General features: G+C 45.4%; 3 protein-coding genes across 3 annotated transcripts; 1 reads left to right on the top strand and 2 right to left on the bottom strand.

Annotated features, from left to right (window-relative positions):
- Positions 1 to 12,515: 12,515 nt before the first annotated feature.
- LOC103654011 (BAG family molecular chaperone regulator 5, mitochondrial) lies at positions 12,516 to 14,015 on the bottom strand. Its single transcript, XM_008680837.4, has one exon. It carries the CDS (start codon positions 13,327 to 13,329, stop codon positions 12,694 to 12,696), a length of 636 nt encoding a protein of 211 aa, XP_008679059.1. The 5' UTR covers positions 13,330 to 14,015; the 3' UTR covers positions 12,516 to 12,693.
- A 2,651-nt stretch (positions 14,016 to 16,666) lies between these two features.
- Positions 16,667 to 18,871, top strand: LOC100382134 (uncharacterized). Its single transcript, NM_001174895.1, has one exon. It carries the CDS (start codon positions 16,717 to 16,719, stop codon positions 17,473 to 17,475), a length of 759 nt encoding a protein of 252 aa, NP_001168366.1. The 5' UTR covers positions 16,667 to 16,716; the 3' UTR covers positions 17,476 to 18,871.
- Positions 18,872 to 19,278: 407 nt separating this feature from the next.
- LOC100281499 (fimbrin 1) lies at positions 19,279 to 25,300 on the bottom strand. The gene is made up of 15 exons (NM_001154417.2): positions 25,156 to 25,300; positions 24,911 to 25,038; positions 24,604 to 24,774; positions 24,241 to 24,491; positions 23,949 to 24,120; positions 22,650 to 22,688; positions 22,486 to 22,554; positions 22,262 to 22,378; positions 21,460 to 21,671; positions 21,120 to 21,278; positions 20,855 to 21,054; positions 20,585 to 20,754; positions 20,410 to 20,506; positions 20,189 to 20,280; positions 19,279 to 20,007 (listed from the first exon to the last, which is right to left on the bottom strand). The coding sequence occupies exons 2-15, from the start codon at positions 24,995 to 24,997 to the stop codon at positions 19,726 to 19,728; spliced, it is 2,118 nt and encodes a 705-aa protein (NP_001147889.1). The 5' UTR covers positions 24,998 to 25,038; positions 25,156 to 25,300; the 3' UTR covers positions 19,279 to 19,725.
- Positions 25,301 to 25,518: the final 218 nt, after the last annotated feature.

The raw sequence follows: 25,518 nt of genomic DNA, 5'->3' as shown, positions 1-25,518 counted from the left end.
CGAGTCCTTCGTTGTCGGAGTCGAACGACGAACAATCCGAGTCCCACTCCTTTCCAAGGTGTGCCTCGCCCTTAGCTTTCTTGTAAGCCTTCTTCTTTTCCCTCTTGTTCCCTTGTTCCTAGTCACTATCATTATCGGGACAATTAGCGATAAAATGACCAATCTTACCACATTTGAAGCATGAGCGCTTTGCCTTTGTCTTGGTCTTGTTGGGATGCTCCTTGCGACCCCTTAGCGCCGTCTTGAAGCGCTTGATGATGAGGGCCATTTCTTCATCATTAAGTCTGGCCGCCTCAACTTGTGCCACCTTGCTAGGTAGCGCCTCCTTGCTCCTCGTTGCTTTGAGAGCAACGGTTTGAAGCTCGTGGATTGGACCGTTCAACGCATCGTCAACGTATCTTGCCTCCTTGATCATCATCCGCCCGCTTACAAACTTTCCAAGTATCTCTTCGGGCGTCATCTTGGTGTACCTAGGATTCTCACGAATATTGTTCACAAGATATGGATCAAGGACAGTAAAAGACCTTAGCATTAGGCGGACGACGTCGTGGTCCGTCCATCGCGTGCTTCCATAGCTCCTTATTTTGTTGACGGGGGTCTTGAGCCGGTTGTACGTTTGGGTTGGCTCCTCGCCCCTGATCATTGCGAATCTCCCAAGTTCGCCCTCCACCAACTCCATCTTGGTGAGCATGGTGACGTCGTTCCCCTCATGTGAGATTTTGAGGGTGTCCCAAATCTGCTTGGCGTTATCCAAGCCGCTCACCTTATGGTATTCATCCCTGCACAATGAAGCTAGAAGAACAGTAGTAGCTTGTGCATTTTTGTGAATTTGCTCATTAATGAACATGGGACTATCCGTACTATCAAAGTGCATTCCATTTTCTACTATCTCCCATATACTTGGATGGAGAGAGAACAAGTGGCTACGCATTTTGTAACTCCAAAATCCGTAGTCCTCTCCATCAAAGTGGGGAGGTTTACCGAGGGGAATGGAAAGCAAGTGAGCATTGTGATAGTCGCCTAGAGGGGGGGTGAATAGGGCGAAACTGAAATTTACAAATATAAACACAACTACAAGCCGGGGTTAGCGTTAGTAATAATAAATGAGTCCGCAAGAGAGGGCGCAAAACAAATCCCAAGCGAATAAGCAAGTGAGACACGGAGATTTGTTTTACCGAGGTTCGGTTCTTGCAAACCTACTCCCCGTTGAGGAGGCCACAAAGGCCGGGTCTCTTTCAACCCTTCCCTCTCTCAAACGGTCCCTCGGACCGAGTGAGCTTCTCTTCCAAATCAAAACCGGGAACAAAACTTCCCCGCAAGGGCCACCACACAATTGGTGCCTCTTGCCTTGATTACAATGGAGTTTTGATCACAAGAACAAGTGAGAAAGAAAAGAAGCAATCCAAGCGCAAGAGCTCAAATGAACACGGCAAATCACTCTCACTAGTCACTAGGGTTTTGTGTGGAATTGGAGAGGATTTGATCTCTTTGAATGTGTCTAGAATTGAATGCCTAGCTCTTGTAAGTGGTTGAGAAGTGGAAAACTTGGATGCAATGAATGGTGGGGTGGTTGGGGTATTTATAGCTCCAACCACCAAACTTGACCGTTGGCTGGAGGCTTCTGCTCGATGGCGCACCGGACAGTCCGGTGCACACCGGACAGTCCGGTGCCCCTGCCACGTCATCACTGCCGTTGGATTCTAGCCGTTGGAGCTTCTGACTTGTGGGCCCGCCTGGGTGTCCGGTGCACACCGGACATGTACTGTTTGATGTCCGGTGCACCGGTATGGGCAAGTCTGACGTCTGCGCGCGCTGCGCGCGCAATTAATGCACCGCAGGGAGCCGTTGGCGCCGCAGGGAGCCGTTGCTCCGCTGGCACACCGGACAGTCCGGTGCACACCGGACAGTCCGGTGAATTTTAGCGGAGCGGCTGCCGCGCGAACCCGAGGCTGGCGAGTTCAGGAGGCCGAGCTTCCTTGGAGCACCGGACATGTCCGGTGCACACCGGGCAGTCCGGTGAATTATAGCGCGCCGGCTTCCAAGAATTCCCGAGAGTGAAGAGTTTGAGTCTGAGTCCCCTGGTGCACCGGACAGGTACTGTTTACTGTCCGGTGGCACACCGGACAGTCCGGTGCGCCAGACCAGGGGTGCCCTCGGTTGCCCCTTTGCTCCTTTATTGAATCCAAAACTTGGTCTTTTTATTGGCTGAGTGTGAACCTTTTACACCTGTATAATCTATACACTTGGGCAAGCTAGTTAGTCCAAAGATTTGTGTTGGGCAATTCAACCACCAAAATTATTTAGGAACTAGGTGTAAGCCTAATTCCCTTTCAATCTCCCCCTTTTTGGTGATTGATGCCAACACAAACCAAAGCAAACAGAGATGTGCATAATTGAACTAGTTTGCATAATGTAAGTGTAAAGGTTGCTTGGAATTGAGTCAATATAACTACTTACAAGATATGCATGGAATGTTTCTTTCTTTATTTAGCATTTTGGGCCACGTTTGCACCACATGTTTTGTTTTTGCAAATTCTTTTTGTAAATCCATTTCAAAGATCTTTTGCAAATGGTCAAAGGTAAATGAATAAGAGTTTGTAAAGCATTTTCAAGATTTGAAATTTTCTCCCCCTGTTTCAAATGCTTTTCTTTTGACTTAACAAAACTCTCCCTAAAAGAGATCCACCTCTTAGTGTTCAAGAGGGTTTTGATATACCATTTTTGAAATACTACTTTCTCCCCCTTTTGAACACAATAGGATACCAAATGATAAATACTTTTGGAAAGCACTAAGTTTTTGAATTTGGTGGTGGTGGTGCGGTCCTTTTGCTTTGGGCTCCTTTCTCCCCCTTTTTGGCATGAATCGCCAAAAACGGAATCATTAGAGCCCTAGAAGTAGGTTCTTCCTCTTTGGTCATAAATGAATGAGTTAAGATTATACCAAAGACGAAGTTCGGTCCTTTTGCTTTTGAGCTTTTACTCTCTCCCCCAAGGATGAAGTCCTTTTCTTTGATGCTCATTTCTCTCCCAAAGAAGAGAGAGTTGCTCGGAGTGATGGCGAAGTATGAGTTACGGAGTGGAAGCCTTTTTCTTCGCCGAAGACTCCAATTCCCTTTCAATATACCTATGACTTGGTTTGAAATAGACTTGAAAACACATTAGTCATAGCATACAAAAGAGATATGATCAAAGGTATTCAAGTGAGCTATGTGTGCAAGCTAGCAAAAGAAATTTCTAGAATCAAGAATATTGAGCTCATGCCTAAGTCTGGTAAAAGATTGTTCATCAAGTGGCTTGGTAAAAATATCGGCTAATTGATCTTTAGTGTTAATGTAAGAAATCTCGATATCTCCCTTTTGTTGGTGATCCCTAAGAAAATGATACCGAATGGCTATGTGCTTAGTGCGGCTATGCTCGACGGGATTGTCGGCCATTTTGATTGCACTCTCATTATCACATAGCAAAGGGACTTTGGTTAATTTGTAACCGTAGTCCCGCAGGGTTTGCCTCATCCAAAGCAATTGCGCGCAACAATGTCCTGCGGCAATGTACTCGGCTTCGGCGGTGGAAAGAGCGACCGAATTTTGCTTCTTTGAAGCCCAAGACACCAAGGATCTTCCCAAGAACTGGCAAGTCCCCGATGTGCTCTTCCTATTAATTTTGCACCCCGCCCAATCGGCATCCGAATAACCAATCAAATCAAATGTGGATCCCCGAGGGTACCAAAGCCCAAACTTAGGTGTATAAGCCAAATATCTCAAGATTCGTTTTACGGCCGTAAGGTGTGATTCCTTAGGGTCGGATTGGAATCTTGCACACATGCATACGGAAAGCATAATATCCGGTCGAGATGCACATAAATAAAGCAATGAACCAATCATCGACCGATATACCTTTTGATCTACGGACTTACCTCCCGTGTCGAGGTCGAGATGCCCATTAGTTCCCATGGGTGTCTTGATGGGTTTGGCATCCTTCATCCCAAACTTGGTTAGAATGTCTTGAGTGTACTTAGTTTGGCTAATGAAGGTGCCCTCTTGGAGTTGCTTGACTTGGAATCCCAGAAAATACTTCAACTCCCCCATCATTGACATCTCGAATTTCTGTGTCATGATCCTACTAAACTCTTCACATGTAGACTCGTTAGTAGACCCAAATATAATATCATCAACATAAATTTGGCATACAAACAAGTCATTTTTAAGAATTTTAGTAAGGAGTGTAGGATCGGCTTTTCCGACTTTGAAGCCATTAGCAATAAGGAAATCTCTAAGGCATTCATACCATGCTCTTGGGGCTTGCTTGAGCCCATAAAGCGCCTTAGAGAGCCTATAAACATGGTTAGGATACTCACTGTCTTCAAAGCCGGGAGGTTGCTCAACATAGACCTCTTCCTTGATCGGTCCGTTGAGGAAGGCACTTTTCACGTCCATTTGATAAAGCTTAAAGCCATGGTAAGTAGCATAGGCTAATAATATGCGAATTGACTCAAGCCTAGCTACGGGTGCATAGGTTTCACCGAAATCCAAACCTTCGACTTGTGAATACCCTTTGGCCACGAGTCGAGCTTTGTTCCTTGTCACCACACCATGCTCATCTTGCTTGTTGCGGAAGACCCATTTGGTTCCTACAACATTTTGATTAGGACGTGGAACTAAATGCCATACCTCATTTCTAGTGAAGTTGTTGAGCTCCTCTTGCATCGCCACCACCCAATCCGAATCTTGAAGTGCTTCCTCTACCCTATGTGGCTCAATAGAGGAAACAAACGAGTAATGTTCACAAAAATGAGCAACACGAGATCTAGTGGTTACCCCCTTATGAATGTCGCCGAGGATGGTGTTGACGGGGTGATCTCGTTGGATTGCTTGGTGGACTCTTGGGTGTGGCGGTCTTGGTTCTTCCTCATCCTCCTTTTCTTGGTTATTTTCATCTCCCCCTTGATCATTGCCATTGTCTTGAGGTGGCTCATCTTCTTGATTTTGCCCTTCATCATCTTGAGCCTCATCCTCATTTTGGGTTGGTGGAGATGCTTGCATGGAGGAGGATGGTTGATCTTGTGCATTTGGAGGCTCTTCGGATTCCTTAGGACACACATCCCCAATGGACATGTTCCTTAGCGCTATGCATGGAGCCTGTTCATCACCTATCTCATCAAGATCAACTTGCTCTTCTTGAGAGCCGTTAGTTTCATCAAACACAACGTCACATGAGACTTCAACTAGTCCAGTGGACTTGTTAAAGACCCTATATGCCCTTGTGTTTGAGTCATAACCAAGTAAAAAACCTTCTACAGTTTTAGGAGCAAATTTAGATTTTCTACCTCTTTTAACAAGAATAAAGCATTTGCTACCAAAAACTCTAAAGTATGAAATGTTGGGCTTTTTACCGATTAGGAGTTCATAGGATGTCTTCTTGAGGATTCGGTGGAGATATAACCGATTGATGGCGTAGCAGGCGGTGTTGACCGCTTCGGCCCAAAACCGGTCCGGTGTCTTGTACTCATCAAGCATGGTTCTTGCCATGTCCAAAAGAGTTCGATTCTTCCTCTCCACTACACCATTTTGTTGAGGTGTGTAGGGAGAAGAGAACTCATGCTTGATGCCCTCCTCCTCAAGGAAACCTTCAATTTGAGAGTTCTTGAACTCCGTCCCATTGTCGCTTCTTATTTTCTTGATCCTTAAGCCGAACTCATTTTGAGCCCGTCTCAAGAATCCTTTTAAAGTCTCTTGGGTTTGAGATTTTTCCTGTAAAAAGAATACCCAAGTGAAGCGAGAATAATCATCCACTATTACAAGACAGTACTTACTCCCGCCGATGCTTATGTAAGCAATCGGGCCGAATAGATCCATGTGGAGTAGCTCAAGCGGCCTGTCGGTCGTCATGATGTTCTTGTGTGGATGATGGACTCCAACTTGCTTCCCTGCCTGGCATGCGCTACAAATCCTGTCTTTCTCAAAATGAACATTTGTTAATCCTAAAATGTGCTCTCCCTTTAAAAGCTTATGAAGATTCTTCATCCCGACATGGGCTAGTCGGCGATGCCAGAGCCAACCCATGTTAGTCTTAGCAATTAAGCAAGTGTCGAGTTCAGCTCTATCAAAATCTACCAAGTATAGCTGACCTTCTAACACTCCCTTAAATGCTATTGAATCATCACTTCTTCTAAAGACAGTGACACCTATATCAGTGAATAGACAGTTGTAGCCCATTTGACATAATTGGGAAACAGAAAGCAAGTTGTAATCTAAGGAATCAACAAGAAAAACATTGGAAATAGAATGGTCAGGAGATATAGCAATTTTACCAAGTCCTTTGACCAAACCTTGATTTCCATCCCCGAATGTGATAGCTCGTTGGGGATCTTGGTTTTTCTCATATGAGGAGAACATCCTTTTCTCCCCGGTCATGTGGTTTGTGCACCCGCTGTCGAGTATCCAACTTGAGCCCCCGGATGCATAAACCTACAAAACAAATTTAGTTCTTGACTTTAGGTACCCAAACTGTTTTGGGTCCTTTGGCATTAGATACAAGAACTTTGGGTACCCAAACACAAGTCTTGGAGCCCTTGTGTTTGTTCCCAACAAACTTGGCAACGACCTTGCCGGATTTGTTAGTAAGCACATAAGAAGCATCAAAAGTTTTAAATGAAATGCTATGTTCATTTGATGCATTAGGAATTTTCTTCTTAGGCAACTTAGCACGGGTTGGTTGCCTAGAACTAGATGTCTCACCCTTATACATAAAAGCATGATTAGGGCCAGAGTGAGACTTCCTAGAATGAATTTTTCTAATTTTGCTCTCAGGATAGCCGGCAGGGTACAAAATGTAACCCTCGTTATCCTGAGGCATGGGAGCCTTGCCCTTAACAAAGTTAGATAAGTTCTTTGGAGGGGCATTAAGTTTGACATTGTCTCCCCTTTGGAAGCCAATGCCATCCTTGATGCCAGGGCGTCTCCCATTATAGAGCATACTTCTAGCAAATTTAAATTTTTCATTTTCTAAGTTATGCTCGGCAATTTTAGCATCAAGTTTTGCTATATGATCATTTTGTTGTTTAATTAAGGCCATATGATCATGAATAGCATCAATATCAACATTTCTACATCTAGTACAAATAGATACATGCTCAACAATAGATGTAGAGGGTTTGCAAGATTTAAGTTCTACAACCTTAGCATGCAACATTTCATTCTTAGTTCTAAGGTCGGAAATGGTAGTATTGCAAACATCAAAATCTTTAGCCTTAGCAATTAAATTTTCATTCTTTAATCTAAGGCTAGCAAGAGATGCATTCAATTCATCAATCTTAGCAAGCAAGTCAATGTTATCATCTCTAAGATTGGGAATTGAAACATTACAAACATGTGAATCAACCTTAGCATTTAAAATAGCATTTTCATTTCTAAGGTTGTCAATCATCTCACGACAAGTGCTTAGCTCACTAGACAATTTTTCACATTTTTCTACTTCTAGAGCATAAGCCTTTTTAACCTTAACATGTTTCTTGTTTTCTTTAATTAGACAATCCTCTTGGGAGTCCAAAAGGTCGTCCTTTTCATGAATAGCACTAACTAATTCATTTAACTTTTCTTTTTGAGCTATGTTAAGGTTGGCAAAAAGGGAACGCAAATTATCCTCCTCATCACTAGCATTATCATCACTAGAAGATTCATATTTAGTGGAGGAGTTAGATTTAACCTTCTTCTTTTTGCCGTCCTTTGCCATGAGGCACTTGTGGCCGACGTTTGGGAAGAGGAGTCCCTTGGTGACGGCGATGTTGGCGGCGTCCTCGTCGTCGGAGGAGTCGCTAGAGCTTTCGTCGGAATCCCATTCCCGACAAACATGGGCATCGCCGCCCTTCTTCTTGTAGTACCTTTTCTTCTCCTTTCTTCTCCCCTTCTTGTCGTCGCCTCGGTCACTGTCACTAGACATAGGACATTTAGCAATGAAATGACCGGGCTTACCACATTTGTAGCAAATCTTCTTGGAGCGGGACTTGTAGTCTTTCCCCCTCCTTTGTTTGAGGATTTGGCGGAAGCTCTTGATGACGAGCGCCATCTCCTCATTGTCAAGCTTGGAGGCGTCTATTGGTTGTCGGCTTGGTGTAGACTCCTCCTTCTTTTCTTCCGTCGCCTTGAATGCAACGGGTTGAGCTTCGGATGGGTCGCCAAGCTCGTTGATTTTCCTCGAGCCTTCTATCATGCACTCAAAACTTACAAAATGCCCGATAACTTCCTCGGGGGTCATTTTAGTATATCTAGGATTACCACGAATCAATTGAACTTGAGTGGGATTTAGAAAAATGAGAGATCTTAAAATAACATTTACCACTTCGTGGTCGTCCCACTTCTTGCTCCCGAGGTTGCGTACTTGGTTCACCAAGGTCTTGAGCCGGTTGTACATGTGTTGTGGCTCCTCCCCTTTTTGAAGCCGGAACCGACCGAGCTCCCCCTCGATCGTTTCCCGCTTGGTGATCTTGGTGAGCTCATCTCCCTCGTGCGCAGTTTTGAGCACATCCCAAACCTCCTTGGCGCTCTTCAATCCTTGCACTTTGTTATACTCTTCTTTGCTTAAAGAGGCGAGGAGTATCGTCGTTGCTTGAGAGTTGAAGTGCTCGATTTGGGCCACCTCATCCTCATCATAGTTTTCATCCCCTACGGATGGTACCTGCGCACCAAACTCAACAACATCCCATATGCTTTTGTGGAGCGAGATTAGATGAAATCGCATTAAATCGCTCCACCTAGCGTAATCTTCACCATCAAAAGTTGGTGGTTTGCCTAGTGGGACGGAAAGTAAAGGTGTATGTTTGGAAATGCGAGGGTAGCGTAGGGGGATCTTACTATACTTCTTGCGCTCTTGGCGCTTAGAAGTGACGGAGGGCGCATCGGAGTCGGAGGTAGAAGTTGATGAAGTGTCGGTCTCGTAGTAGACCACCTTCCTCATCCTCTTGTGCTTGTCGCCTTTCCGATGCGGCTTGTGGGAAGAAGATTTTTCCTTCTTCTCTTTGTGGTGAGAAGAAGATTTCTTCTCCTTCCCTTTGTTGGAGGAGCTCTTCTTCTTCTCCCTTCTTTTGGTGCGGGACTCTTCCGATGAAGTGCTCCCGTAGCTTGTAGTGGGCTTTTCGCCGGTCTCCATCTCCTTCTTGGCGTGATCTCCCGACATCACTTCGAGCGGTTAGGCTCTAATGAAGCACCGGGCTCCGATACCAATTGATAGTCGCCTAGAGGGGGGGTGAATAGGGCGAAACTGAAATTTACAAATATAAACACAACTACAAGCCGGGGTTAGCGTTAGTAATAATAAATGAGTCCGCAAGAGAGGGCGCAAAACAAATCCCAAGCGAATAAGCAAGTGAGACACGGAGATTTGTTTTACCGAGGTTCGGTTCTTGCAAACCTACTCCCCGTTGAGGAGGCCACAAAGGCCGGGTCTCTTTCAACCCTTCCCTCTCTCAAACGGTCCCTCGGACCGAGTGAGCTTCTCTTCCAAATCAAAACCGGGAACAAAACTTCCCCGCAAGGGCCACCACACAATTGGTGCCTCTTGCCTTGATTACAATGGAGTTTTGATCACAAGAACAAGTGAGAAAGAAAAGAAGCAATCCAAGCGCAAGAGCTCAAATGAACACGGCAAATCACTCTCACTAGTCACTAGGGTTTTGTGTGGAATTGGAGAGGATTTGATCTCTTTGAATGTGTCTAGAATTGAATGCCTAGCTCTTGTAAGTGGTTGAGAAGTGGAAAACTTGGATGCAATGAATGGTGGGGTGGTTGGGGTATTTATAGCTCCAACCACCAAACTTGACCGTTGGCTGGAGGCTTCTGCTCGATGGCGCACCGGACAGTCCGGTGCACACCGGACAGTCCGGTGCCCCTGCCACGTCATCACTGCCGTTGGATTCTAGCCGTTGGAGCTTCTGACTTGTGGGCCCGCCTGGGTGTCCGGTGCACACCGGACATGTACTGTTTGATGTCCGGTGCACCGGTATGGGCAAGTCTGACGTCTGCGCGCGCTGCGCGCGCAATTAATGCACCGCAGGGAGCCGTTGGCGCCGCAGGGAGCCGTTGCTCCGCTGGCACACCGGACAGTCCGGTGCACACCGGACAGTCCGGTGAATTTTAGCGGAGCGGCTGCCGCGCGAACCCGAGGCTGGCGAGTTCAGGAGGCCGAGCTTCCTTGGAGCACCGGACATGTCCGGTGCACACCGGACAGTCCGGTGAATTATAGCGCGCCGGCTTCCAAGAATTCCCGAGAGTGAAGAGTTTGAGTCTGAGTCCCCTGGTGCACCGGACAGGTACTGTTTACTGTCCGGTGGCACACCGGACAGTCCGGTGCGCCAGACCAGGGGTGCCCTCGGTTGCCCCTTTGCTCCTTTATTGAATCCAAAACTTGGTCTTTTTATTGGCTGAGTGTGAACCTTTTACACCTGTATAATCTATACACTTGGGCAAGCTAGTTAGTCCAAAGATTTGTGTTGGGCAATTCAACCACCAAAATTATTTAGGAACTAGGTGTAAGCCTAATTCCCTTTCACATTGGAACTTTGCGGAATACGAGAATAATCAAAGGAAAAGTTTGAATTAACCGTCTTCTTTTTCTCGTAGTCGTTGTCGTCGTCCTTTTGGGAAGAGGAAGATTCGTCGCTGTCGTAGTAGACTATCTCCTTGATGCGCCTTGTCTTCTTCTTCCTCCCGTCTTTTCTTTTGTGGCCCGAGCCTGAGTCAGTAGGCTTGTCATCCTTTGGATCATTGACGAAGGACTACTTCTCCTTATCATTGACCACCATCCCCTTGCCCTTAGGATCCATCTCTTCGGGCGATTAGTCCCTTTCTTGAAGAGAACGGCTCTGATACCAATTGAGAGTACCTAGAGGGGGGGTGAATAGGTGATCCTGTAAAACTTAAAACTTAACACCACAAACTTGATTAAGAGTTAGAACAATGAAATCAAGTGAGTAGAGAGGAGAGCTCTTGTGAAGCACAATAGACACAATAAGGACAAGCACAAGAGACACGAGGATTTATCCCGTGGTTCGGCCAAGTACCAAACTTGCCTATTCCACGTTGTGGCGTCCCAACGGACGAGAGTTGCACTCAACTCCTCTCAAGTGATCCAATGATCAACTTGAATACCACGGTGTTCTTCTTTACTTTACTCTTTCCCGTTTGCGAGGAATCTCCACAACTTGGAGTCTCTCGCCCTTACAATAAGAATCACAATGAAGCACTAGAGTAAGGGAGGGAAGCAACACACTCAAATCCACAACAAATACGCACACACAAGACCAAGACTTGAGCTCAAAAGAGTATCACAAGGTTCTCACTAGAACGGAGCTCAAATCACTAAGAATGTCGAACAAGTGTGCAAGAATGAAGTGTGAATGATCAACAATGCTCAAAGGTTGCTTAGCATACACCTCCATGCGCCTAGGGGTCCCTTTTATAGCCCCAAGGCAGCTAGGAGCCGTTGAGAGCATTTCAAGAAGTCAATTCTTGCCTTCTGTCGCCTGGCGCACCAGACAGTCCGGTGCACCACCGGACACTGTCCGGTGCAGATTTCTTTCCTTCTTTGGCGAAGCCGACCGTTAGCGGGTCAGAACCGTTGGCGCACCGGACACTGTCCGGTGCACACCGGACAGTCCGGTGCCCCCTTCTGACCGTTGGCTCTGCCACGCGTCGCGCGCGGATTACGCGGCCGACCGTTGGCCGGGCGGACTGTTGGCTCACCGGACAGTCCGGTGATTTATAACCGTACGCCGTTAATTGCTTCCCGAGAGGAGCCAGTTGACAGACGCCGGCCTAGCGCACCGGACACTGTCCGGTGCACCCAGACCGAGCTGTCTTTGGCTGAACAAAGACATCTTCTTTTCCAACTTGATTTCTCCTGTTTCCAGCACTTAGACACAATACATTAGTCTCCAAAACAATGTACTAAGTCTTAGAAACATACCTTTTTACTTGATTTGCACTTTGTCCATCACTTTGCATAGATTAACATAAGTTCACTTGTGTTGGCACTCAATCACCAAAATACTTAGAAATGGCCCAAGGGCACATTTCCCTTTCAATATGAGAATCACTCTAGTCAAAATCATTCAAAATCAACGTAAACACAAAATCGGTCGAGTTGTCCACACGTAAACCTAACTCTTTTATCGTAGGAATTTTTCACTTTTTACATTATAAACCATGTGAACTCTTTTATCGTCCTCCGCACGTAATATCTGTGATACTCAGGTTCTCTCTACAACCAAACTCTATACAACCATATTCTCGGAAAACCTCCTCAGAAAAAAAGCTGAACCAAATAGGCCATAGATACTGTGGTATTTTTAGAGTATTTGAAACTTCACTCCAACCTAAAGTTTCTAATAGTATGATCTATAATGTTGTATCCAAACAATGTTTTTTTTAAAACTATGGTAGTTTAGAGCTCATAAAAACTACAGTATTGCTACAACATTTATAAAGTATAGTACTTAAACATCGCTGACAAACGACCCCTGGAAGAAAGGAACCAAACGGTGACTTACAGTTTTTTTTTCTCACGTTCAATAACCGCAACATGGCACTTTGGTATACACATCACAAAATACATGTACAGGTACAGCCGAGTACGGCACAGCAGTAGACTATAGCCATTCTAGTACCCAGCTACCCTCCTGAGCCTCCTCGCTACACAGCCAGCCTACACTCCACCAAAAAACCTTGCCCAGTATGACCCGCCCCTCCTCACTTCCTCCTCCGCCGCCGCCATCGCCGGCGACGGAGGCACCGGAACAGGCGCCTCTCCGACGCCCCAGATCCCTTCGAGGACCTGCTCCAGGCTAGCCGGAACCCCGCAAGTCTGCGCTGCAGGTGCCGCGACAACAGCGTCGAACACCTCCTGCAGGCCGACGACGCGGCGGCTCACGGCGCGCCGCGCGTCCCGCACGGCCGGGTAGCGCCCCGGCACGGCGTCCAGGCGGAGCAGCACGGCCATGAGCGCCTCGGAGAACCGGGCCCGCTCGCGCTCGTCGCCGCGGACGGCGTCCACGGTCTCCTGCCGCCGGAGCAGCCGCTCGAGCCGCGTCGCCTCGGCGTCGGCCCCGCGCACGGCCGCGGCGTGCCGCCTGACCAGGTAGCCCCGCAAGGCCGCCTGGATCTTAGCGGCCGCCGCCGCCGCGTCGGGCGGTCCCGCCCGAGCCCGTTCTGGTAGAGACGTGATGGGGATTTGCACGGTGGTCTTGGGCTTGTGGCTGTGGCTGGGCCTGGGGTTGGGGTTGGAATCGACGGCGGCGAAGACGAATTGCGAGGCGGAGGTGTAGTGGTCATGGGATCCCATGGGTACCTTGGAGCGAGCGCAGGCGCAGCTTTGTATCAGTGGAGCGAGGAGGGCGTGCAGTTCCAGCAGCAGTGTTTGGCGGCCGTGGCCCGTGGGCGATGTCTGGAATCGTCGAGCGCACAGGCACAGCGACACAGCGTTGTGCGCAGTGCACTCGTGGTCAGGTCTGGATACACTAGTGAGTAGTGAGTAGGCAGTGGCAACTGGCGAGTGTGCATAGCATAGCCAAACTATGGGCAATGCTGCCGACACAATCAACAGCTCGAACCATCAGGAAAGAGGGGTCCTCCGGAGACCGGAACCTATCCGGAAACGTGATCAAAAGCGCACCCCACCTCGCATCCCCGGCCCCGCGCCCCTGCCCAGGCCCCGGCCAGAGCGATGTGCGCAGAGACGTCGTCCAGGACCATGGTCAGAACACTAGTCCGACAAGGCTGGTATGTGGTATTAAATCTGTTCAAACGCTGAGTTGGGTCGGAGGATTGTGGATCATTTGACACGCCCATTTCTAAGCCGTGCACAGTGTTGGGTTGGATCAGGTTGGTTCGTCTCTCTCTCGATTAAACGCGGTCGGGTCGGGTTTTCTTGGTTTTGGTCAGATTTTTTTGATTTGGATCGAGTTTTTTTAGTTGGATCAGATTTTGCTTAAAAAATCATGTCCCGTACTTAATCTACGAATTATTACGGATCAAAAATTATGACTCGTATCTATCCGTCGTATAGGTCGGATCGGGTTTTTTCGGCAGGTCGGATTGGTTGTATCGGGTGGCATAGGTTTATGTGGTATCCTTGTCAAGCGGGCTCGCGTGCATAGGTGCTATCGTTATCTCCTCCCGCGGTCTCGTCTTCCCGGCTTCTGATCAAGACTGAGGTTATTCTCAACATATAATTTGTTTATTACATAAGTTTTAACTATAAAAAAATTAGAGAGCTTGGTTTGTGAAATAGGTTGTCTAATTCACCCCTTTCACTTAAAGGTCATGATTTCTTTTGGCCTGAATAAATAGCTAAATGTTAGGCCATTGTTTAATCCGTTTAAATGTTTAGACCAAGAATAACTTCATAAGAAATCAAGTGATGTGGGGTAGGGGTGGGGTTAAGAATTGAAGAGTGGAGCCCCACTAGATATCATTAAACTTAAGCAAGTTTAATAATAAAGCTAATCTGGTTGTGTAAGGATTCATGTAGCCTGCCATTTAGTCTATTTGTATAGTGGTTAACTCTTCACTATTAATGTAAGACTTTATTTGTCCCTCTCTTATGTCGAAGTCGGCTATAAGTTTACAACCTACTTCTTCTCTCTCCTCCACCTTAGCATTTAGCTAGATTATAGCCTCTTAATATACTTGCTCTATGCTTGGATGCCTTACCGATCTTCATCCATTTATTAATATTTTGACTCCCCAACTTTTAATGCCACTTGTAAAACCACTTTCCAAATTACCAAATGATTATCGTTCTCTCTAGTTCAAGGTGGGACATGTGCTGCCATATATTCATGGGAGCCATCAAATCTATAATTCCCAGCCACACTGTAGCATACTTTCCTCATATGCAACAACCAACAAAGGAGCAAAAACATATAGGGAGGGCATGTACTGTACTTAGGAAACAATGATTTTAGAATCCGTTTTCGATTTTTTTAATCTGATTCACCGGTAACATTAATTTTTAGAAACAGAATCGGTTATCGAAATCTTGTATTGAAATCACTGTGGTGTTCTACCAATTGTTTCTTTTGGTTATCGAAATTAGTCGAAATTTACCAAATTTAGGTCTCGGAATTAATAATAAAGCTTGGTAGGTATGAAAACGTTTTCGGAATTTATAAAAGTGTTTTTTTTATTTTTTTCGATCCAAATCACCTGTTATCAGAATATTGTATCGAAATCAGTGTGGTGTTTTATCGACTCTTTTCTTTAGTTACCGAAATTAGTCCAAATTTACTGAATCTAGGTCTCATAATTGTCCAAAATTAATAATAAAGCCCGGTATGTATGAAAACGGTTTCATATTTTTTGGAATTTAGGAAACCATTTTTTTTATTCGAATTCACCGGTAAGGGTAATTTACGGAAACAGAATCGGTTATCGGAATTTTGTATCGTAATCAGTGTGGCTTTTACCGATCGTTTCCTTCGGATATCGAAATTAGTCGGAAATTACCTAATTTAGGTCTCAGAATTAATAACAAAGTCTGGTATGTACGAAAATAGTTTCTAGATTTATTTGGAATTCTAGAAATTGTTTTCAGTTTTTCGACCGGATTCGCTGGTAAGGGTAATTTTTGAAAACGAAATCGGTTATCGGAATATTGTGAACTTGTGACCTTCGTAAACTTGTCAACTTGTGAAATGTGAGTATTTGAACTTGCGATCTTTGTGAACTTGTTGTGTTGTGATTTGTGAACTTGTGATCTTTGTATACTTGTTATATTGCGAACTTGTCAAGCATGTGAATTATGAACTTGTCAACTTATGATCTTTGTGAACTTGTAGATTGTGAACTTATTATGTTTTCAACTTGTGATAATTGTGATATTGTTATATTTTGATATCGTTATATTGAGATATTTTAATATTGTTATGTTTATCAATCATATTTAAATTTCGACAGTTACCGATGCATTTTTCGTTACGAACTTTCGTTTCTGATGTTTTCAAAATACCGATTTCGTTTCCGTATCCGGAGTTATCATTTTTTTATCTTGTTTCTGGTAAAAAAATGAAAACGAAAATGGTTTTAGCATTTGTGAGCCGTTTCCATCCCTACCCTAACTATACTAGCTAACATCTGATACAAAGATTACAAAGATAGGCGGAAACTAATCGTAGCTAGTTTGGTACTCAAGTTAAGAACAACGTACCCCTCTACATTGACGAATTGGAGCATAAGTTAGAAGAGATCGAAGACTCGAAAGACCGGCACACATAACGTACTACTGCTGCCCTTCACTTCGCTAAATCATGTCAAGTGGTATTAGGGCATATACAACCCATATAATTGCTTTGTGTATTAAAGAGTACGGAGGGATAAGTATAAAAAAATATAAGAGATGGTATCTTGGTGAAAAAATGTCTGTAGCATAATTTTCTAAGTCTATATACGGTTGCACATATACAACACACATAAATAAGTCATATTTGGAGGGGTTATAGTAAATAAGATATAAGACGTAGATACATTAGATTATATAAAATGGTTTATTAGGTATATCTACGAGAAACCGCAATATAGTATTTGTACAAAGCTAGCAATGTTGGTAGCGGTGCATCTTTGTCGTTCATGTTTCTGGTCAAACACAAGGCCAGCCTGCACCGGCCGGTCACCGCAAAATTCCAATAATCCAATCACTCATTCCTCCCTCTCCCTCCCTCTCTCAATCGCGATGCAAGCCGCGTTATTTTGGGGGTCCGTAGGCAAGAACAGGGAACGCACGGCACGCTCCACTCCAGGAAGCCACAAAAAAAAAAAGACACCCACGCTCAGGCGAATGCGATGGCATTGCGCAGCCATGGAACGGCCGATCACCAGAGCCATTGGATACCTACCACCCCTCGATGCGTCTCATCAAGGACTTGGACGGAGGACCAGGACGTCCATCGATCGCTGGCAATGCATGCCGCATGCGACACACGACGACACGAGACGGAACTTGCCAAATGCTCCCAGCACCACGCCCGAAAATCAGGTGGGTACCCTGCTAGCGCGGCCTAGCGTCCTGACGCGGGGACCGGCCGGCCCACGCCTCAGCCGAGGCTCGGCACGGCAGTCGGCGGAACTGCACTGCACACGCTCCCAGGCAGCGCCGCCGCAGCTGCAGCTCGTCGGCACAGCACTCCGTGTCCTCGTCGCTTTGGCCGTGCGCGGAAGGCACAGTGGAGCGGGCAGGCACCGGTCGTCCGGATCTGCGCTGTCCGCGCGAGCGGCGCCACGCCAGCGAGCCGACCACGATTTTATGGGAGAATTCAGACAGCGACGACCGTACCTGCATGAGCGGGCTCGTGCTCATGCGCGAGGTTTTTCTGGCTGGATGCGGCCGGACCGCCAATTCGCGAAACAAGCGGGGCAAGCGCTGTACTGCTGTCCGCCTGTCCCCGACGCGGGCTGTCTCAGTGCACTGCTCAGCACAGCAGGAGTGCAGTGAGCCTCTGAGCCAGCAAGTGAGACAGTGACCCCCATGAGAACGATGCTCGCGTGCAAGTGCACTGTACCCGGCGTAGGCGTAGCGTTGACGTTTCGGCTGGGCATTCTCAGGTTCGCCTCGCCTGTCACGGAGGGCATAGGTCAGCTCACTCATACGGCCGTACGTAGGTTTTACTGAAGAACACGCAAAAGTCGAGAGGATCGTAGGGCCAAATGTGAAGAAGCAACACTGCAACAGCGAATATAGGAACTGGTGGAAAGAAAGTCACAAGAGTGCCAATGTAGGCAGCTATCAGCTTGCCCAAGGCCCAAGGTGAAGGTTTTCCATGCATACTGGTTTGGCGGTGATTATACGGAGGCTGCATATTTTGCATGTCTGCATGACTGCATATTTTGCTTTAGCGCTGAGATAAAACCATAAACGACCCCATATGAATATGAGAGACAAAAGCTAAAATTTATCCCGGCCACCATGTTAAAGAACGAGCTGTTTGCGTTCTCGCTCACAGTGCATGTAAATAAATAGAAAGGCAAAGGCACTGTATGTACACCATCGTGGACTCGTGGTTTCGACGTGAAGTCTCAAGAAAGACACCAAACTTAAAACAGGTCGAGAAAAAATCGTCACAGCTGACAAGGGAAAAACACACACAGATCAACCCAAGCACAAACGTGCACACCATGATCTGGAAACCGTGAGATTATCCACAGCCCTCTGCAAGCTGGGAGTAATATAGTACTACGTACGAAGGAAATGATTGCAGGCGAGGGAGCAAAAACTACTCGCTCTCTCCTTCGGTTCCAAAATAGATAACGTTTTTTTATTTTTAGATACCATATTTAGCTACTTATATTGTTTTTTTATAAATAATAAATTAAATAAATCTATGTATAGTAATAAAATAAGTCGTAATAAAATAAATAATACCTATGTAAAAAAACTTGAATAAGATGAATAGCCAAACAAGATGTCTAGAATTCAAAAAATCTCACTGAACGAGAGAGCAAGAGCAAGAAGATGATTGCTTGCTGCAACTGGGGAGTAATAAGTAATGTGAGCGAGAATGCGAGATCGAATGCCTGGCCTGCCCTTGTATGCCGCGACGCCGATACGTGTAGGCCGCCGGTTACCGCCGCGGAATTTCGACGCCGCTGTTCTCCTCCTCCGTTCTTCGGTGATGGAAAGACGGAGCTGCCGGCAATGGCGGAGACGGCGAAGGAACCGTAGCTTCCGGCTTGACTTGCATCGTCGTGCCTAGCTCGGTGCCTGGGCCTTGCGACGAGGGGTGGAGGGAGAGGTGCGCACTGGGCCGTGGAGAAGGGAGGGAGAGTCGGAGAGAAGGGACGATATATGATACAGCTCAGTAGCAGTAGCCCAGTAGGGGAGCAGCAGCAAGCTATGTACTACCCAGTAATGGCAGGGAACTAGGCAACTAGCGCCTCTTTAAAAGCCTGCATCTTAGGGGCTGGCCATGTTAAGTATTTATGCATTAGATGCTAAAGAACTGAAGTCATCTCGTCATCGTACGTGTTTCCCCTGCATATATATAAAAAACTAAAAAAAACTGACACGGTGACGCATGGAAATGGTGAGTGCATAGTGCTTCTCACATGAGAAAACTGTCATCAGCCTAGGCGAAAGAAGCGTGAACGATGCAGTCACATTTTTTTTATCGTTTTGGCTCCTGATAATCTGGAATGATATGAAACGGGGATTGGATGGGATTTGAAATGCCGTCAGGGAGGGAAGGCAATCAAATCAAATTGAAACCTCATGATAACACATCCAATGTAAAGAAGGAAAATAAAAAAGCAGTATAAACAGAAACTTAGGGACAAGGCAAAAACACTTTTGAGTGTATGTTATGTACAGGCACGGTTCAGAGCAGCAACAGCATTACAAGCGATGACCAGTCCAATAAACATATGAACGAATTGACCGACAAGATACATAAAGAGGTAAAACCTTGCATGGGTGCGTGTGCCACAAATACAGAAACTACCCGGCCAGCGACATATACTATCTTTCCCGCCCCGCCCCCTATAGTCTAAGCAGATTCCATGAACAAAGGGCATCTATATCTATCTGCACTTGCTGTATCTATCAAGCTACCATACTCATGAAGCAGAAGTATTAAAAAAACCACTTCTGGTAGCGACGACTTTGAGCACCATGAAAAGCACTGTTCCCTGTATAAAAAAAACAGCACTGTGTGTGGGAAAAAGAACTGGGTCTGCATAACTATAACCATCAGGACCCTGCCACACCATTTCCGTTTTCAGTGGATGGGGCGTTTGAAGTAGCATCATCCGTTGTCAAATTGGATACGCTATCAGACAGCGAGTTCACCTCATCCAACTCAGATGGTGCTGTCGTTGAAGCACCGTCCTCCGAGGCAATGTCAGAGGCTGCGTCTGAAGCCATGCTAGATGGTTCTGATTGCTCTGGCATTTCAGACTGTGACTGATGCTGATTCTGTAGGCTCCAATACATAATGCTAGCGGTAAGTGTTAGAATCATCTTCTGATTCACCTGTTGAACCAGTGACGAGAGCGTAAGAACGTGATGTCATAATGTAATGGCATGGCTACATAACGATTTGCAAGTGAGAACCAGAGTCGTTGTTTACTAAGTAATGCAAATATCGGGAATTTAAATCATGTTTGGTGGCAGCACTACAAGGAATTTGATATTTACTAGAGAGCTATTTTACCTCGACGATGTCCTCTGGCAACAGGAACACAGAGCATCCAATCTTCCTTGCAACACTAATGATGTACGTAGCATTCAGCTTCTTGTCCTCATCTGACGTTCAAAAACAAAATGTAGTTAGTTATGATACGGTTTTGAAGTAATTGGTGAAGAAGACAGCATGGTTAGTCAGAAATGAAGTTGTCAAATAGTGAACTGAATGTATATGGGCTGAGAACAGACCAGTTTCCCCTTTAGTAACAACTTTCCAGTTCACAACCCTTGGCTGTACTGTGCTAAGAAGCTCGAGGAAGAACAATCCATTTGATAAGCTCTTGTCCTGAAAGGGAAAAACAGGAAACTAAGCAACCGGAGTTTTCTGACAAAAATAGGAATTGAAGTTTTGTTCGTTGGGCACCTTGAAACTTTCCATTCGAGATGTTCTTCCGGACGCTTTCACTTTGCTGTTGGCCCAGTCTAGAATATCAGCATCAGAAATTTCTTTTCCTTGGGACCCTCCTTGGGAGTGGAATCTCAGTTTGTTTAACAGCTGGAGGATATTGAATCTCATCAATTGCCACAGAAGTGCTGAAAAAAACACCAGAAAACTTGAGTTATATGATGATAAAAACAAGATATTAAGAGCATGATCCGTGCCACTAGCAAAAATTGACGCAGCCAGACTCACCAACAATCAATTTCTTATTTCCCTGAACAATATCGTTTCCAGCCAGATTTACTAAAGAAAACTTCAACTGCTTCCCAATTTTTACAACTTGATTGCAATTCTCCAGTTTTCTAAATGGCAATTTAATTGGAGGTTTTGTTGCCAGCTTCCAATTGACAGATCCAGGAGACACCTTGTCAAGCACTTCAAGAAGTACCCATCTGCATCAAAATGGACATTAATAACCAAATCATTTAGAGACAGAATCTATCGCATGTCTTATTACCCATTGCGAACATCTTCAAAGACATTGTTTACATATGATTCAACCCCAAGGCTGTTGATCCACATCCGAAAGGCTCTTTCTTCTCTAGATACTAGAACATCATCAGGTGTTGCGGTCTGTGTGAGAGTAACTTGTTTGGTGTCACTGGTGAGACCATTCCTGAACAGCATAACACAATAGCACCCAAGCAAGGATCAGATGACTGGTGATCTGTTAAACTTTCATTATAAATGTGTCGGAACATGGGAAAATTGACCACATGATTTGGCGAGATAAGTCACATATTAGATGTTTTAGGTTTTTTGTGGTATTATGGAAACAAAAAGGAAGCCATGTTTACCTATGCTGGAATATTTGTGCAACAAATGCAAGATTTAAATTGGCAGATCCCTCAGTGATATCCTTCGGGGTCAAGTATCTCTTACAGTCCAACTTCGCCGCTTGTTCAAGTACTAGTTTTGCCCTCTCATTCGGATCCTTGGTGTCCAATGTAGTTTCAGGGGAATGCTCTGGAGCAAGAGCTTTCAGAAGGTAAGCATACGCTTCACCATCCTGTACAGAAGAAACCGGTGTGACCATGCTTGTTGGACAGATTAATCACAGAATGAAAAATTGAAAACAATTTTGATGGATCGAGTGCAGTTGACACACATTTCCTATGTTGCCTCTGTCTAAGATGATAATAGCATCCAACTAAGGAATGTGGTGGAATTAAATAACCTTTAGATAACTCGGTCAGGGAGAGAAAGACCGACCTCCCGGTATTATATTAAGAAGAGACTGAAACATAGTCCCGACCAAGAAAATCCCCGAACACCGGCCCCAGATCACTAGCGGGCCGTCACCGTCCACTCTGCAACGGCCCAACCGGAGGGTGGCACGCAGGGCGTAACTCGGGAACGGGTGGGGCGCAACGAGAAGATTTTTTAACCAAGTCCGAAATTCGTCCCCGAGAGGGATTGAACCCGGGACTTGGAGGTGCTACTCGGAAGCCTTAACCATTACGCTAGAGGCCCTTTCGCAAAGTAGCCTTTAACAAATGTCTAGTTTGTCAATATAATGTAGCGACAAGATAGATCAAGTAGAACTATTAGCAACAAGTGACTGATAAATTCAGTAGCATTTTCGTTTGTCATATGCACCTTCACATCTGAAGAGAAATTGTTAACAGTTTTCTTGTAGCCAGCTTTTTTCAGATGATGGTTCATCCACCGAAGTAGCATCTTTTCTGGCGACAAACTCAAAACCTCGTCTATATCCTGCACAATAAGCAATAAAATGATTTTTGTTTTAAGACACGCAAATATAAGAAATAATCAAAAAAAAACTAGCAGGAAAAAAACAATGACAAAATGGCTATGTTTACCTTGCTGTCATCAAATAGCTCCACCAGCTGTGGTGTCTTCTTGAGGTTAAGATCAGCTAAAAGTTGAATCTGATGAAGCAATATATATTTATTCAATGAAGAAAAGTTCAGCAATAGTCTGAAAGCTGAACCACACCAAAGTATAAGCTCAGTTCAATGCTTACCTTTATGATTTGTGATATCAATCCAAGAACTAAATGAGGCTGCATGCAAAACAATATAAGTTTATTTAAGTAATCAGGTTCTTCAATGGATTGCTTGAATAAAAACTGAGAAATGAGAGCGATAGAGTACATGCAACAAGGTGGCTAAATGTCAACAACATATAGAGAAGCAGATGGGGAATAGAACACGCAGCAAACAGTCAGAGCAATAAAAATATGCTACATGTACCAATAGGTGTAAAGAATAGAGAGAGTGGTATAAAGTACTCCCTCCGTCTAGAAAAAAAAACAATTCTCTCATTTCGAGAAACCAAACTCTTTCAAGTTTGACCATATTTATACTTTCGTAAATATCATTAGATTAATTATAAAATATACTTTCGTAATAAACTGATTTGGAGACATTACTTACTGTGAACTTGGTCAAACTTAAACTACTTTAACAGGCACAAATACCATAGTTACATTCTCTGGGAGTAGTAACCACAAGTTAAAGGCATGTACAACTTAGATATTATGTTGCGGTTTTCCAAACACTAGATAAATATAAGAGCCTTGTATCTTAGGACATGTATAATGGATGTCTTGAGCTGTGCCTTCGAGTGTGTCTAAGTGGGTGTCTTGAGTTGTGTTTTCGAGTGTGTGTAAGTGAGTAAATGTAAAAAATTTAAGACATGTACCTTGACGAAGACACTATGTCTTGACTTTATGCTCGAGACAGGAGACTAATAAATTGGTCAATTCAATTTATTGAATGTTCTTATTGGTGCAATGAATATAGTAAGACACAGTTTTTAAACACGTCCATTATATTATATTGTGTTTTAGTTGTGTCTTATATTTGGAGTACTGTGTCGTGCAACAGTGTCAGAATTGTACATGTCTTATTCACTAGAACACCTCAAGACATGACTCATTTATGTGGATTGTATGGGTGAAACCGTGCAACAGTGTCATAATTGTACATGTCTTATTCACTAGAACCCCTCAAGACATGACTCATTTATGTGGATTGTATGGGTGAAACAGTATCTTAGACTTAGTGAACCGTGCTAGAGACGTCCTTCACTAAGATATATCTCTTGTATTTTTTCACTTGCCCTATAGGTACCTTTTAAGATACGGGTCATTTATGTAGGTCGTACATGCCCTAAACATGCATTGTACAATACATTGAAGTATCATATCGTAGGACATATAATTTGATGAACATCATCACTTAACTTTCCAAGATAAATTAAACTGAAACATAGGAGTGAGTTAGAAGTAAGGCGTCAAGGGCAGGCACACATATCATACCCTTCCCTCCACCAAATCCTGTGTGCCAATGTTGACAACAGTGCATCCAATGGCCTTGGCGGAATTGAGGCAGAGCGTGTGATTTTCATTTCTCTCCCATGGGTTAAGAACTCTTTTCTTATTTATTGCCCTCTCATCAATGGTCCCAGGTACAGCTACATTGATCAGTTTGCTGAGAAAATAAGCCATAAATGTACAACCATCAGAAACGTCTAGTCTCAGATTTTTTTTTTGTTTAACGAGAAAAAAATGCACTCTGCTACCAATAACTAGAAAAAGAGAAGCATCTAACCAGAGCAGAACACCATCCCGGATGAGATCGAACAGCTGGTTTCCAGACGGGTCCATGGGCAAGTACTTCTTCAGGAATGGGTCTTCACGGAGGTAAGTATTGATGTGCGCCACATACGAAGATTTCTCTGCCTGATTGAGGTTGTGCAGCAGCGTAGTGGTGCTGGACTTGAGGAACGACGACTTGCCACCCCGGCCACCGCCGGCACCACCCTCCTTGGCACTCACCCGCGCCTGCAGATTCAGATACTCCTGCAACAACAATGCACCGAATTCCCCAGTCCCGTCAGAACAATTTGAGAACAGCGATCCATTCCGATCGACATTATAATTGAATAACTCAGAAACGGGTAGATGCATGTACCCGGAGGAAGGATTCGAATTCAATCTCCTGATCGCTGTCGGGGTACGACTCGGACAGGAAGGCCGCGATCTCCTCCACAGAGACCACCTCATTGAGCCCCCTCAGCTTCTTCATCATCACCGGGAGATTCTTAGTGGTGACATGGCCGGAATCTCTCTTCAGAGACACGAACTGCCACACCCGCAGAACAAAATTACCAAGCGAATCAAACACAAAGCAACTGTTGTTTCCGGTGCAGAGGAGGAGGAGGAGGAGGAGGAGGAGGAGGGGGACGAAGAAGCAGCCCGCGGATTCGGACGTCACTCACCTTGGCCTTGAGCGATCGGAGCTCGACCTGCGTGAACTGCCCCTGCAGCGAGGGGTCGGACACGACGACACCGACGAATCCGGACATCTCCGCCGGCCACGGGCCGATCCCACCCGCGCCCGAAGCGGCTGCAAGAGGAATCCAGATCAGAGTGGTCACACGACCTGGATGAAATGGCCGGACCCCCTGAAAACAAGGCGCGTCCCGCCGTAGGGACGGCGCGGCGCGGCGCTGCGAGGAGATACCTTTCGAATCGGTCACGGCAATCCCTCACCCTCTCTGGCGCGCGGTGTCTTTGCGCTGGACGGAAAAAGGTGAGCAATGGCGTCCAGGCTTTCCAGATTTCGTGGGGGCCGAGGCGCAGAGGGAAAGTGGTGGAGAGGAGGTGAGGGCAGGGGTGGGGCCGGTTTCTCGTGTTTGTCCTGTCGCCGAATTAGGTTTCTTTGGGTTAAGCCATTGGAATCGAGGAAACAGCTGCTCTTTTTTCCACCTTCCTATTGCTTTATTCAGAGGGCTGAGTTGATCGAAGAAAAAAATGGTTTTTTCTACCCAGAAAGCAAACTTCGAGTAACCATCAAACTTCCGTTAACTATATCATTTATAGAGTA

This window comes from Zea mays, chromosome 4 (genome assembly GCF_902167145.1).
Source record: "Zea mays cultivar B73 chromosome 4, Zm-B73-REFERENCE-NAM-5.0, whole genome shotgun sequence".
Classification (NCBI taxonomy): domain Eukaryota; kingdom Viridiplantae; phylum Streptophyta; class Magnoliopsida; order Poales; family Poaceae; genus Zea; species Zea mays.
This window is presented reverse-complemented; position numbering and strand designations above follow the sequence as displayed.